Source organism: Nematostella vectensis, chromosome 4 (assembly GCF_932526225.1).
Source record: "Nematostella vectensis chromosome 4, jaNemVect1.1, whole genome shotgun sequence".
Classification (NCBI taxonomy): domain Eukaryota; kingdom Metazoa; phylum Cnidaria; class Anthozoa; order Actiniaria; family Edwardsiidae; genus Nematostella; species Nematostella vectensis.
The window spans coordinates 1,506,310-1,520,573 of NC_064037.1; the positions used below are offsets into that span (position 1 = coordinate 1,506,310).

The 14,264-nt window shown below is 41.3% G+C and overlaps 2 protein-coding genes across 3 annotated transcripts in view; one reads left to right on the plus strand and one right to left on the minus strand.

Moving 5' to 3' along the window:
- LOC116616154 overlaps positions 1–1,327 on the plus strand; it is a 42,547-nt gene extending 41,220 nt beyond the window's left edge. For both annotated transcript variants that reach the window (XM_048726018.1, XM_048726019.1), the window contains exon 18: positions 249–1,327. In XM_048726018.1, the coding sequence (XP_048581975.1) occupies positions 249–547 (299 nt within the window). In that variant the 3' untranslated portion in view covers positions 548–1,327. The remainder of the gene's footprint in view (positions 1–248) is intronic.
- Positions 743–13,734, minus strand: LOC5509230. Its single transcript, XM_048726022.1, has 10 exons — positions 12,087–13,734; positions 9,019–9,191; positions 8,346–8,523; positions 7,799–7,915; positions 7,534–7,639; positions 6,440–6,719; positions 5,155–5,212; positions 4,435–4,559; positions 4,117–4,191; positions 743–2,618 (listed from the first exon to the last, which is right to left on the minus strand). The coding sequence occupies exons 1-10, from the start codon at positions 13,236–13,238 to the stop codon at positions 2,423–2,425; spliced, it is 2,460 nt and encodes an 819-aa protein (XP_048581979.1). The 5' UTR covers positions 13,239–13,734; the 3' UTR covers positions 743–2,422.
- Between the last annotated feature and the right edge of the window lie 530 nt (positions 13,735–14,264).

Consider the following 14,264-nt stretch of genomic DNA (forward strand, 5'->3'; position numbering starts at 1 on the left):
ATAATAACAATGGGATAAAAGAGGTTTTCGGAGTGACTCTTACTGATATATTGCGGGTCAAGGGCGGTGTTGTTGAATCGGTCATTCGCATAGAATGTGGTTTGATATTACCACCCCCCTCCCCCTCCTCACTGAAACTAGCCCCTGACGCCAAAACAGCAACAGCTCTTGGATAACATACAGCTTGCCGAAATGTCTCCTTTTTTGTGCTCTGCGCTCACTTTCAATGTTCATGGATTCCTCTGCAGTGTGTTTTGCGTATCTCCGAAAAAGACGAGCAAAAGGACAGCCCTCTTCACCAATCAAATGGAAGCGGAAGAAACTGACAAGCGAGAATGTCAGTGAATACGACCAGAACCGAGAAGGACCTGGGCCGGTTTTTGATAACCCAGTCTTCCTCCCTGACGAGTCTGGCACGATTGGGCCTGGGGACGACATGGTGCTACAATTTTTCGACAGCCCGATGTACGTTTCGCGCGAGGAAAGCGGTGTCGAGAGTCACAGTAACCCGCTATACATTGCCAGTATGGGCCAAAGCGAGGCTTGAGGCATGCGCAGATGGGTTGACACAGCTGAATCTTCGTTTTGCAGCCAGATAATAAGAAAAAGATGAATAACAAAACATCAACAACCTAAATATTTTGACACACACGAGTGTTCTTCGCTTTTTAAAAGTTATTTACTTTTTTGATATTAACGAAACCTTTACCTGCGGCTGCCATTTGGCAAATCAAAAAGGCAGTTTTTACGTATTTTAGTTTATTGCAAAACCAAAAGAATCATAGGAAACAGAATTAATATAATTGTCTCGTATTATCGCTGCTTCTTTACACCTTGACGAGTGCTAGCCTCATCCCCAAGCGCTTCAAGGGTGCGCGGCCATTTTTGGCTTAATTCACATTTTGAATTCTTAATACTAGAGCTGGCCGCGAGAAGCCTGGGGATGAGGTGAGACGAGTGCCACGTGTTTAATTAACATAACACGACTTGTGTCACGTGTTTAACATAACACGACTTTAGTCACGTGTTTAAGATAACACGACTTTAGTCCTATGGGTGGCGTAGAATCCGCTGCTGTGTTGACTGATTAATATGTTTAATATAGACGGCTTGATTTAAATATCATGTGTGTTTAGGTGTCTATGTATGTATAAAAAAAAATGTTACTTCGAAATGTAAATTCGAAATTTCTAGTATGCATCTCTACATATTCATACTGACGAAACCGTCTTCGTTTTCCTGGCGAAAACTTAATCGCGTGTTGAACGTGCGTGTTGAGATTGTAAATAGCCAACAATCTTCTAAATAAAGATACCACTGGCTGGGACATATGTTGTGATTGTTTCCTTGATAAATCTTTTGTCAAGTTAAAGTACTGCTACTTGTTGAGCACTTGTAAAACAAAGAAAACATTTGTGTATATTACCTATTAATGTAAAAATGTTATCTGACAGGAAACGTTCGCTGCTATCAAGTCACTGGCATATGAGCCTTTTTTCATCCCCATTCCTTGCCTTGCCCTAGCAAGGAACGGTGCAGAATATATGCAGGAAGAGCCAGTAAGCCAGTATATGTCTTTAAATTCCTTTAGTCAATATTCACTTAGTAGACTTTCTCAGCTCACGTCTCTCAACTCACTTCTTTTGTCCCTTGTTGTCACGTCAAGATTGCAAGGATCAAAGTCGACAACTCTGCATTGTGTCGACTTTTTTTCTTTTAAACCACAGGTAGCCCAAGGCTACTGTCAGTGGTTTATAAAGCCAACGGAATGTATGGGGGAATTTATATGATAGCGAAAAAAATACTTTATCGTGAAAAATAAAACTTTAGACCATGTAATATTGTGTTTGAGTCTTCCTTTATTTCAATTTTGGCGATAGAATGTCAGTAGAGCGAGATGGTGAATTCGATAGTCGACGGTAAAAAGAGTAAAAAATGTGAGTGAAATTCACAAATCGGTGATATGAGACTCGGTTCAATTGAAAGCTAAGGTATATTTTCAAAGTGTTTTTGTGCTGGATTGGCGGCTGGTTGAGTTTTGCGAGTTTTATCGGTCCTCGAAGTAGTTTTGTGGTGGCCGTTAACCGATGGAGTCCCCAGCCTTTCCTATTTTTATATTTTTATACAGAGAGAGAAACACAATTCTTGGCGGGCTTCAAACTCGCTCTACTGACATTCTATCGGCAAAAATAAAATAAAGGGAGACTCAAACACAATATTACATGGTCTAAAGTTTTATTTTTCACGATAAAGTATTTTTTCGCTAACATATAAATTCCCCCATACATTCCGTTGGCTTTATAAACCACTGATAGTAGCCTTGGGCTACCTGTGTTTAAACACCACATTTTTCCAAAACTGTCGACGAAGATCAAATAGTTTTTTCTCTATTGCTACTTTATATGATTATCAAGTATTCCACCTACTCTCCGCCTCCGCCTGGCATTTTTTCTAACCATTTAACGACTTCTTTCCTGAATTGCCCCCAGTCCTTCAGCTCTGTCACGGCCACGTTGTGCGGAGGGATCGCAGGGTCCTGGACTATAGGTAGTGTGAAAGGCTCCTGGAACAACTCCCTTGGATAATTATCTGTGAAGTAGTACTCGTTCCAGAAAATCCTAAGAGAAAATCACAGAGAGCTGTTATGCCCTATCTTCTAATAAGAAAATCCTAAGAGAAAATCACAGAGAGCTGTTATGCCGTATCTTCTAATAAGAAAATCCTAAGAGAAAATCACAGAGAGCTGTTATGCCCTATCTTCTAATAAGAAAATCCTAAGAGAAAATCACAGATAGCTGTTATGCCCTATCTAGTAATAACAAAATCTGGCACAAAGCTTTTCTATACTAAGCATAGAGGCAAACATTTCTCAAATACTGCATTCTCATTGGTTCTCTGGGCGTACATGGTAGTTAATGCTGCATTCTGATTGGTTCTTATGGCGCACTACGTTTCCCCTATATCTGCCGTGGATGCGAAAGATAAGTATAGGTAGTTTATAAAAACGAAGGGTTTAGATTGTGTGAAGTGTATATTAGGAATGGTGTATTTTAGGAAGTGTTTATTAGGGAATTGATTTAAGGAAGTGTATATCAGGAAGTGTATATTGGGAAGTGTATTTTAGGAAGTGCATATTAGGGAATTATTTTTTTGGGAAATGTATATCAGGAAGTGTATATTAGGAAGTGTATATTAGGGAGTGTATTTTAGGAAGTGTATATTAGGAAGTGTACATTAGCAAGTGTATATTAGGAAGTGTATATTAGCAATTGTATATTAGAAAGTGTATAATAGGAAGTGTATATTAGGAAGTGTTATTAGGAAGTGTATATTAGAAAGTGTATATTATAGCAAGTGTATATTAGCAAGTGTATATTAGGAAGTGTATAATAGGAAATGTATATTAGCAAGTGTATATTATCAAGTGTATATTAGGAAATGTATAATAAGAAGTGTATATTAGCAAGTGTATATTAGGAAGTGTATATTAGCAATTGTATATTAGGAAGTGTATAATAGGAAGTGTATATTAGGAAGTGTTATTGGGAAGTGTATATGAGGAAGTGTATGTTAGCAAGTGTATATTAGCAAGTGTATATTAGGAAGTGTATAATAGGAAATGTATATTAGCAAGTTTATATTAGGAGGTGTATAAGAGGAAGTGTATATTAGGGAGTGTATTTTAGGAAGTGTATATGAGGAAGTGTATATTAGCAAGTGTATAATAGGAAGTGTATATTGAGAAGTGCATATTAGGAAGTGTATATTAGGAATTGTTTTTTAGAAAGTGTATATCAGGAAGTGTATATCAAGAAGTGTATATTAGGAAGTGTATACTAGGAAGTGTATATTAAGAAGTGCATATTAGGAAGTGTATATTAGGAATTGTTTTTTAGGAAGTGTATATCAGGAAGTGTATATCAGCAAGTGTATATTAGCAAGTGTATATCAGGAAGTGTATTATTTCGAAGTGTATATTAGGAAGTGTATATTAGGAAGTGTATATGAGGAAGTGTATTTTAGAAAGTGTATATAAGGAAGTGTATATTACGAAGTGTATATTACGAAGTGTATATTAGGAAGTGTATATTAGGGTGTACATGAATCATCACTCACTCTAAGCTCTCATCGTTGACCAACTCGGCGAACTCGGTAAACACGTCCTTATCAGTTACGTCGGTCTGAGGATCACTGGAGAACAGAGAGTGTCAGGGTCGGCATTCCTCTTTAGTATGTAGAGAGGATACTCAGCCCAGTCCCGCGCGTTCTTACCAGGGTTTCTCACGGGCTTCCTGTGGTTGGTGAGAGTTGTGACGTCACAAATTCGTTCCAGACCCATAGCTGTCTCACGGCTCATCTCCGAGAACAGGAAACCCGGTAAGAACGCCTGGGAGGATCTTTTCTGGGAAGACCCATTGTCCCCCTAGTGTTTACCTGTGAATGATCTGATACGCGGCGATGACGAGTAGCGACAGGAGGTACTCGCCAGGCTTCGATCCGGTGTTACGCCATTGCACTCCTTCACACCACGCCTTTACTACTCGGATAAGCTCTTTGCACTAAAAGACACAATCGTCAGTCTTACAAGAGCCAGGGGGGATGGTTGGGGGGGGATGCGCAGTCACGGAAAAAGTATAAGGGGTAGCGATGAGTTCCTCCAAATTTCGAAAGTCTCGCAAGAATTTCGCAAAGTCTCGGAATCTCGGCGTTTTTTACGCAAAGTCTCGAAGTCTCCTTTTTTCCAAATTTTTAGGGTTTCGGAGCCTCCTTTTTAACCACCGGAGTCTCGGATTTTTAAACGCGATCTCAGGGTCCCTAATTTTTGGTAAACGCGATCTGTTTTATGCTGTTACCATTGTACGGGTTCCCTCTTCTTTTTCGTAGTGTAGCAAGAATGTATTGTAACTCTACTTATTCTTTTTAACTGATGTTTATGACAAGAGCAAGTTATCCGAGAACAAGCTCGAAAAAAAAAGCTCGGGCTCGGATTCCGAAATTTGACAAAACTCTCGGGCTCGGATTCCGAAATTTGACAAAAGTCTCGGGCTCGGATTCTAAAACGCGGGTCCCCGCAAATGTCAAGTCACCCTTCAATTCCAATTAAGCAAGGTTTATTTTTAAAATTCGTTCCTGTGTGTGCATCGAGATTCCTACCTTTTCAGGCTGTCCAGCAACGAACTCCGTTTGTCTCTCGCAAGCAGCGGTGATGTAGCTGAGAGAGAAAAATAAAATGGTATCATTGGGGTCGTCAGGGATATGCGGTTATGATGAAGCGGAAGTTAAGTAATATATACATATTACTATGGTTGGTCTTCCTGAGTCTACAGAATAGCCATTGGTAACAATAGTTGGTATAAGCGGACGTGACGTAATACATCTACTTACTATGGCTGGTCTTCCTGTGTTTGCTGCATGGCCATTTGGTATAGTCCGTGATAGCGGAAGTGACGTAATGTATCTACTTACTATGGCTGGTCTTCCTGTGTTTGCTGCATGGCCATTTGGTATAGTCCGTGAAAGCGGAAGTGACGTAATGTATCTACTTACTATGGCTGGTCTTCCTGTGTTTGCTGCATGGCCATTTGGTATAGTCCGTGATAGCGGACGTGACGTAATGTATCTACTTACTATGGCTGGTCTTCCTGTGTTTGCTGCATGGCCATTTGGTATAGTCCGTGATAGCGGGAGTGACGTTATATATCTACTTCCTATGACTGGTCTTCCTGTGTTTGCTGCATGGCCATTTTGGTAAAGTCCGTGATAGCGGACGTGACGTAATGTATCTACTTACTATGGCTGGTCTTCCTGTGTTTGCTGCATGGCCATTTGGTATAGTCCGTGAAAGCGGAAGTGACGTAATGTATCTATTTACTATGGCTGGTCTTCCTGTGTTTGCTGCATGGCCATTTGGTATAGTCCGTGAAAGCGGAAGTGACGTAATTCATCTACTTACTATGGCTGGTCTTCCTGTGTTTGCTGCATGGCCATTTGGTATAGTCCGTGATAGCGGAAGTGACGTAATGTATCTACTTACTATGGCTGGTCTTCCTGTGTTTGCTGCATGGCCATTTGGTATAGTCCGTGAAAGCGGAAGTGACGTAATGTATCTACTTACTATGGCTGGTCGTCCTGTGTTTGCTGCATGGCCATTTGGTATAGTCCGTGAAAGCGGAAGTGACGTAATACATCTACTTACTATGGCTGGTCTTCCTGTGTTTGCTGCATGGCCATTTGGTATAGTCCGTGATAGCGGAAGTGACGTAATGTATCTACTTACTATGGCTGGTCTTCCTGTGTTTGCTGCATGGCCATTTGGTATAGTCCGTGATAGCGGACGTGACGTAATGTATCTACTTACTATGGCTGGTCTTCCTGTGTTTGCTGCATGGCCATTTGGTATAGTCCGTGATAGCGGAAGTGACGTAATACATCTACTTACTATGGCTGGTCTTCCTGTGTTTGCTGCATGGCCATTTGGTATAGTCCGTGATATCCGTCGTAAGGTTCCCAGTCATTGGTGGGTAAAACTGTCACGTCGACGTCATCGCACTTGAACTTGACAGCCAGGGGGGTCTCGGTGAAGTCTGAGCAGCATGGCAGTGCACCCTCCCCCCCCTCCCCCTCCTCCCCATCGCCTATTGCTGCTTGTTGCTTGAGCAGCGTCTTAGTGGTGTAGAGGATCGCTGGCAGCCAACTCTTGTGCTGTGTGCGGGGCAAGTCTGACAGCGCACATGAAAGAACAACAATCATACATACCATCTGATTGAACCTGAATTGTCTCGCTTACAGCCTTTTTAGACGTCAATCATTAATATCATCATCATAAACATCATTATAATCATAATCATCGTCGCAGATATCATTAACAGCATTGTCATCGTCATTTTCGTCAACAACATCATCATCATAACCATTCATGATTAGAACATCACCATCATCAATAATATTATAATTACCGTCATCGTCATCATTATCGTCGTCGACGTAATCATACTCACACCATAATCACCATAACCACTCTTCATCGCCATCATCATCATCATCATCATCATCATCATCATCATCATCATCATCATTACCATCATCATCATCATCATCATCATCATCATCATCATCATCATCATCATCACCATCATCATCATCATCATCACCATCATCATCATCATCATCATCATCATCATCATCATCATCATCACCATCACCATCATCATCATCACCGTCATCATCACCATCATCATCACCATCATCACCATCATCACCATCATCATCATCATCATCATCATCATCATCATCATCATCATCATCATCATCATCATCATCATCATCATCATCATCATCATCATCATCATCATCATCATCATCACCATCATCATCATCATCATCATCACCATCATCATCATCATCATCATCATCATCATCATCATCATCATCACCATCACCATCATCACCATCACCGTCATCTTCATCATCATCATTATCATCATCATCAAAACCATTCATCATCGCCATCACCATTATCATCAATTTCTTAACCTTGAATAAAGACAGCAAGCTGCGCCTGTTTTGCGCCGTTGAGTGAAGTTCCGTCCACCGCAGGACCGACGAGGGAGATGTGATGTACTGTGAATGGCAGGTTCTCCTGAGGAAAATAGAAAAAAATCGCATATTATACGCACTTGCTAAGTTTAATTTTGTTGGATTTATCTCACAGGAAGGCGAGAAAGGACATTTCGATATATTTCCTCATTTATACCTGGAAGTAATCAATTATCATATCTACTAAAAGACAGGGCAATACCGTAAGATAGTGTTTGATCTTTTCTGCGATCTCCATTTGTTTCTTCACGTCCTCCTCGCATGGTGTTGTGCCCTTGGCGAGCTCCTTTACACTGGCGGGTGTCTTCTCCGAATTCTCCTTTGAAATGAATATAACATATAATTAGACATTAAGTGGTAATGTCAATTTCTATAGTTTCGGCGCGTTTTGCGCCCTAAATACACTTTTTATTGAAATAATCACAGTGGAAATAACATACTGACACAACATGAGATAAGACAAGATAATGTTTCATGTGTGTGGAAAAGATTCATGTGGAAAACATGTAAGTGGAAACGATGAATGTGGAAAAACGCGCGAAAAAAATCGCGCGAAAGGTTGATAAATATCTCTTTAGACTTTAAGTGTGCGAAATATAGCTAACGTTCAAGTAGAAAAATAAATATAATGATCAGTTGTTATAAATTTTCAGGCAGTGACAGGATTGCTCTCCATGTTTTATTTGCTCTCATGCTCAAAGCTTCACACTAGACCTCCACCCTCAATAAAAACGTCTACCCATCATCACCTCATCTTTGCCGTCCACGAAATCATTAATGTAGTCCTTGTTTTCTTTGATTTCCTCTTCCAATGTGTGTATCGCTGATTCCTTATCTTCGAGCTCCTTCTCCTTCAAATAGATCTCCTCTTCCTTTTCAGCGATGATATTATCCTTTTCATGGCAAACCATGTTCAGTTGATCGGCCCTGTTTAGATAGAACAATAACAGTTACGGGGAAAATATGTCCATGTTTCCTCCCTCAACTATCACAGACGGGAAAATATGTCCATGTTTCCTCCCTCAACTATCACAGACGGAATAATATGTCCGTGTTTCCTCCACGCCTATGCATACCACCTAGTTTTTCATTTCTCTTCTGCTCGCCTGTAGACTTTACAGTCAGCTCTCAATGTTAATGGCGACACTTGCTTCTGTCAGCGTTCTTTGTATTTCTGTTTGGTCGGGAAATTGTGTATCGTTGTCCGTGATAGCGAGAGTTAGTTTCAGTCAGTTTATTCATACTTCTATTTTGTCGGGGATTGAACTTTTGAGTCGGCGAGGAGCCGATAATGAAATAGTTTGTTGTGATAGCAGAGACGCTTGTTGGGTCGTTGAAATAAGTGGGTAAGGGATGAATCAAAGGGTCGAGCATCAACAGATCAAATGCGCAAGTGAGGTTATCCCCGCATATTGTACTCACCAGTATTTTTCCGTGACGGATTTGGCTTGAGCATTCACCTCTCGTAACTTCGTAATGCTGTGCTTATCACCGTCAACGAGCATCGGGTCGTACAATTCGTTATTGTTATGTATGATCAGTTTGACGCTTAATAACTTCTCCTCATCCAGGAATGGGCTGTATGGATTGACGGCCTATGGAGAAAACAAGCTTCCCCTGAGAAAACTGAGTCCTAACATTGGTTAAGAGCATATCTTCTGTAGGAAATCTGTAGCAAAACTTATGGTTTAATTGCACCTCCTTTGGCTGTCAGGAGAAAGCGTGTACAAAAGATATGAAGAACCTTGCGCTTGGAGCGTCATGTGCGTTAGAAACGAAATACTACCCCCACGTCCTATCGTTGTAGGGTTTTTTTTTTTAATAGTCCTGCGAGTATTTTTACTGCCTTCATGATGTAAAAAGAACTCTTTTTTATCTAGAGAAAAAAACGCCCTCCCGCCTCTTTATTACAAATGTCGGCACACTGTTTTTACAGATAAGGCACGACATTATCACAAATGTGGCACGACATTATTGCAAATTTACCACAACTTTTTTACAAATGTGGCCGTCATTTCATATGTGACAGGTTATAATAAATGTGGCCTCAATCCCCCCCTCCCCTACTCCCCACCGGTAAATCCTGGGTACGCGCCTGTATGCCTTTTCAAAGGCACTTGGACCGGTACAAGATGCTGACCCGTAGTCAGAAACACATTATGATCGAGATCAGCCCGTTACAGATGGTGAGTCGGAACCTTTATTACTCCTTTTATTGTTTTTTACATGAATCTTACACATTGAGCCTCCAAAACATGCCCTAATTCGTGTGGGCGCATGTCGTATATTACCCCAAAACATGCCCTTCGTATCGGCGCTTGTCGTTAATCACCCCAAAATATGCCCTAATGCGCGCGTGTCGTATATCACCCCAAAACATGCCCTAATGCGCGCGTGTCGTATATCACCCCAAAACATGCCCTAATTCGCGCGTGTCGCCAGGAGCTAGGCCATGTTCCCTTGTAAGAAATATTTTTTTCGCAGCGTCACGGATCTCCTTCGCTCTCCAACAATATAACACAGGATCAATAGTCGAGCTTAAAAACATGACCGGGTAAGTAATATTGACAGCTGCTAGCGTGAAAGAGTTCCATCCATGTTTAACTGTGAGCATCAGAGCGACGGTGTAGGGCGCGTAACAAATGAAGTACGCGGAAACCACGTAGATTATAGTCACCACTGACTTCCAGATGTGAAGTATTCGCATCGTCTTTTCTCGTTGGGTCTTGAAGGACGCAGATTGCACATGAATTTGTACGGAATGTCGGCGGACCACTCTCCATATGGAGATATAGCAAAATATAATTACGCTCAAATTGAATAGGAACAAGGCGATTAGGATGACGATAAGGATTTTGCATGTGGTGCAATGCAGTCGAACGATGGCAGACAAGATGACAAGCGCCCAGATAATCAATACAAGGCACTTCACTCGACTTGCCGTCACGATCCCTGGGAAGCGCAGATGGAGCTTTATAGCGATGTAACGTTCGATAGTGATGGCAGTGATGATGAGAAAAGAAAACACACAGAAAATAAACCCAAGAACCTCTGTTATCACGCCGGTTACACAGTAAGTCAAGAATTTGATGTTGAGCTTATACTCTGATGCCTTGTAGACTACACTCAGTGGTTGAACTAGCAAAGCCACGCCGAGGTCGGACAAGGCAAGGTTAAGCAGGAGAAGGTTGGCGGGGGAATACAGGCGAGGGGTGGTGTAGATGGTATAAACAACGATGCTGTTCCCAATAGAGGCTGTCACCGATAACAGAGCATTCAAAATGGAAGAGATAATGTAAGCAGCAGGTATTTGGCAAGCATACTGGTACAGTCCCGGGACGAGGAAAAAGCAAGTATCGTTTGAAATGCCACTGTCTTGCACTCCCTTCACACCGCAAGTCATGGTTCTGTGAAAACAAGAACTTGGCGCCGCACCTGGATTTATTCATTTTCTGTGTTATTTATAGCATTCTCAAGAATATTGACACAAGACTCGGCAAGGAAATTGAAACTACTTATGATACAGTAAAACAAACAACAGTTTCATTGGCCTTGATCACGAATGTTACTTTTCTGGTTTTGACCATATTTTTATCATAAACTGTTGTTTTATAAAATTGCTGAGATGAGAATTTCTTCCATCGGGAATCAGATAGACTAAATAGATAGTGAGTAGCAGCCCTCATTAGCCAGCCAATTTCTAATTTTTTGCTACATCATTCTTTGCATTATTATTTCTCTTTTCATCTCTAGTCTGCTAACTATTATTATCCCTAACTCTTTTTATTCCCGCCTTTAACTTTCCAGTTGCCGGATATAGGAAAGAGCCCTTGTAAATAGGAAAATGCCAATTAAAAATTGGAGTTATTAGTATTTTCATTAAAAAATAGTGCCACAGTACATTAATCAAACACAGGCACCCATTGGGCGTTTAAGATTCCTTCCTGCTTTTTTATTTCTTTGATTTTACAATGGCGAACACCATTTTAACAATAATCAATAAGGAACTCAATAAGAAGACCAGATAAATAAAGAAACCCCACATAATTTTTGGATTATTTGGGTTTTTTTCGTTTTCTTCCATTATTTCGTTTTCGCCCAAAAGAAGAATGTCAATACTAAACACAATCAGGCGCTCTATTTATTTTCTCTTCTTAAATTTGTATGAAGTATGTGTGCACCCTCCGCCCGGCCTCTCCCTTGTACCCCCCAGGGGGGGGGGGGGGAGGGGGTTCTTCCCATGTCGACCTGATAGGGATGCTCGTCGTATTTTTTTGTGGTCGAAATCGGGCCTCGGGTATTTTTTAGTAAATCTCGGGTATCCGAGAAAAACTAGTCTTTCCTCTTACAAAGGGTTTAGGAATTTTTAGGTATTTTTAGTGTTGCAATTTTTGCTCATACAGGTATGTTTTAGGGGTATTTTTTCGAATTTCCCATCTTTATTACTTTACCCTGAAGAACCCCTACCCCCTCCCCCCGGTTGTACCCACCTCGCTCAGAAGTAGATGAGAGTCGATGACCATCTCGTCTCGACTGTAGCAGAAGGCACTGGAGCCCGGGCTGTCCCATGAGTGGGCGGCCACACTCTTCTCGTGGTCCAAGTAGCAGAACACCATCACACTCCACACAATCTTCACATAGTAAGCACTCTCATCCAGCTCCGTGTGATAACACTCAGGACCCGGGTCGAACTGCAACTTAAACCCTAGTCTCTTCTCGCCTAGGGACTGCGCTTTGAATGCAAGTGGGCTTTTTGTGTAGTCACTCAGCACAATGGATGAGCCGAGATTGTGAGGAGGGCTCCATTCTTTGGTGTCAAAGCCAAGATAGAAGTACGGCTCGATGAGATTAATTCTTACGCCAACAGGCACGGTGCCTCCCTTGGCAAGAGACTTGACGTCGCGAGTCCGCATGAACTTTTCTACCCCAAACACAGCTGAGGACTTGGCTTCGTGAAAGTTGTGCGTTAGAGTCACCTCTTTCCCTTGACGGATGAAGATGGTGTAGACTACTTTGAATCGTAAAGTGCTTGGATTTTCTTGTTTTAGGTAGATAGAACAGTACTCGTGCTTGCTGCCTTTACTTTCATCCCTTCTGTCTCCTCTTGGGTACATCACGAGTGACCACTCGGTACCAAATAAAGAGAACTTTGAACTCGTAGTAATGTCGGTCCCGGGTGTCAAATTCACCACCATCTTATCCTCAAATTCCGTGTAAATTATTTTGCATTTGACTTCAATAAGTAAACAGTCATCGTCAAGGAAGCCTGAGTTCGGTTTCTCGATGTCTTCCACAGGCATGACTTTACTCCAGCCGATACCAAATGACGATCGAGGGAACTCGTCTACCTCTTCTATATCGCCCACATGGATGGAGTTCGCAGGGTCCCTGTTGTTCAACACATCCACCATGATACCAATCTTGCACTTTGTCTTCTGCGTGAAATCCCCGCCACCGAGCCATCTCAGATACACTCCGAGTTGGCCTCCTTTAATGCCGCTTTGGAGACGCCAACGATGCCCAGAGAAGAAAAAAGGCTTGGAGAACACACTCTCTCCGACATCTGAGAATTCCTCGAGAATAAAAGTAAAGCCGTGTGATTCATCGTCCAGGATTCGTGTTTGATGAAGCCGTAGTGCCATTTCTAATTAGATTATTGCATCAATAGGCATGAAGCATCAAAATTCAAAGTTTGCGAAAACTAATAAATGCTCAGTATAAAGGCTGGATTGAAATCGGCCTAGAAAATTTTTCTTCGCGTCAACTATTGCGTTTGTCCTTACATTTAGCTGAAATTTTTGAAAAGGCTCAACTCTCTGAGTAACTCCCTCCACAATCCCACAGTTGAAGCCCTTCTAACACGACGCAGTTAACTTGTATTTGTAATTAATAATTTATTGCGAATTTATTTCCAAGACATGTACCATGCCAAATTACACAAGCAACCGCTCTATCGTGATGTCTAAAATAACGTGTTTCCAAAAGACTTGCCTTTTTTCAGACAGACAAAGCACGATATTCAGGTGAAGGATTAACACGGGCTTTAGCAGTTGGTGATAAGAACACAATTCAGCGGCGTTGTTTTCGTTGGCTCGTCTCCAAACAACCTGCTCACAACGATATTTTTTGAATAAATACTTCTCGGCTCCGGCTAAAACCACTTTGTACCCAAAGCTACGGTAAATCACACAATCGAAGGTTCTGGCCATAAACCACTGGGAGATTTTTTTTTTTGCTGAATCATACAACCAAAACAACAGACAACAAAAAGTTGATTAGTTTCCGTCCAAACGCGATTTTGTCTTTTGCTAGAATATAAAAACTTTGATCTTTTGCTGAACTTTTAATAATGAAATACACTAAGCCTGCGTTTGAGGAACTTCCGTCCGGTATATGCAAATATTTGTTCATTTGCTCATATGCAACTATTTTCAATAAGGTTTCAGTGTTTCTATGTAACGTAACCCGCAGTGGTCCATGGGAATCGAAAAGATGGCTGAATCCTGATTTCTGAAAGCCATGAAATGTTCACCGGCACATAAGCAATGGTTTTATTTACGCTAATGTTTGTTTATTTATTTGACATCCATGGAGCACTGCGGGTTACGACATGGATGAACTCGAAATGCAATCATATTTGAAATAAGCGTATATACAGCACAAGATAT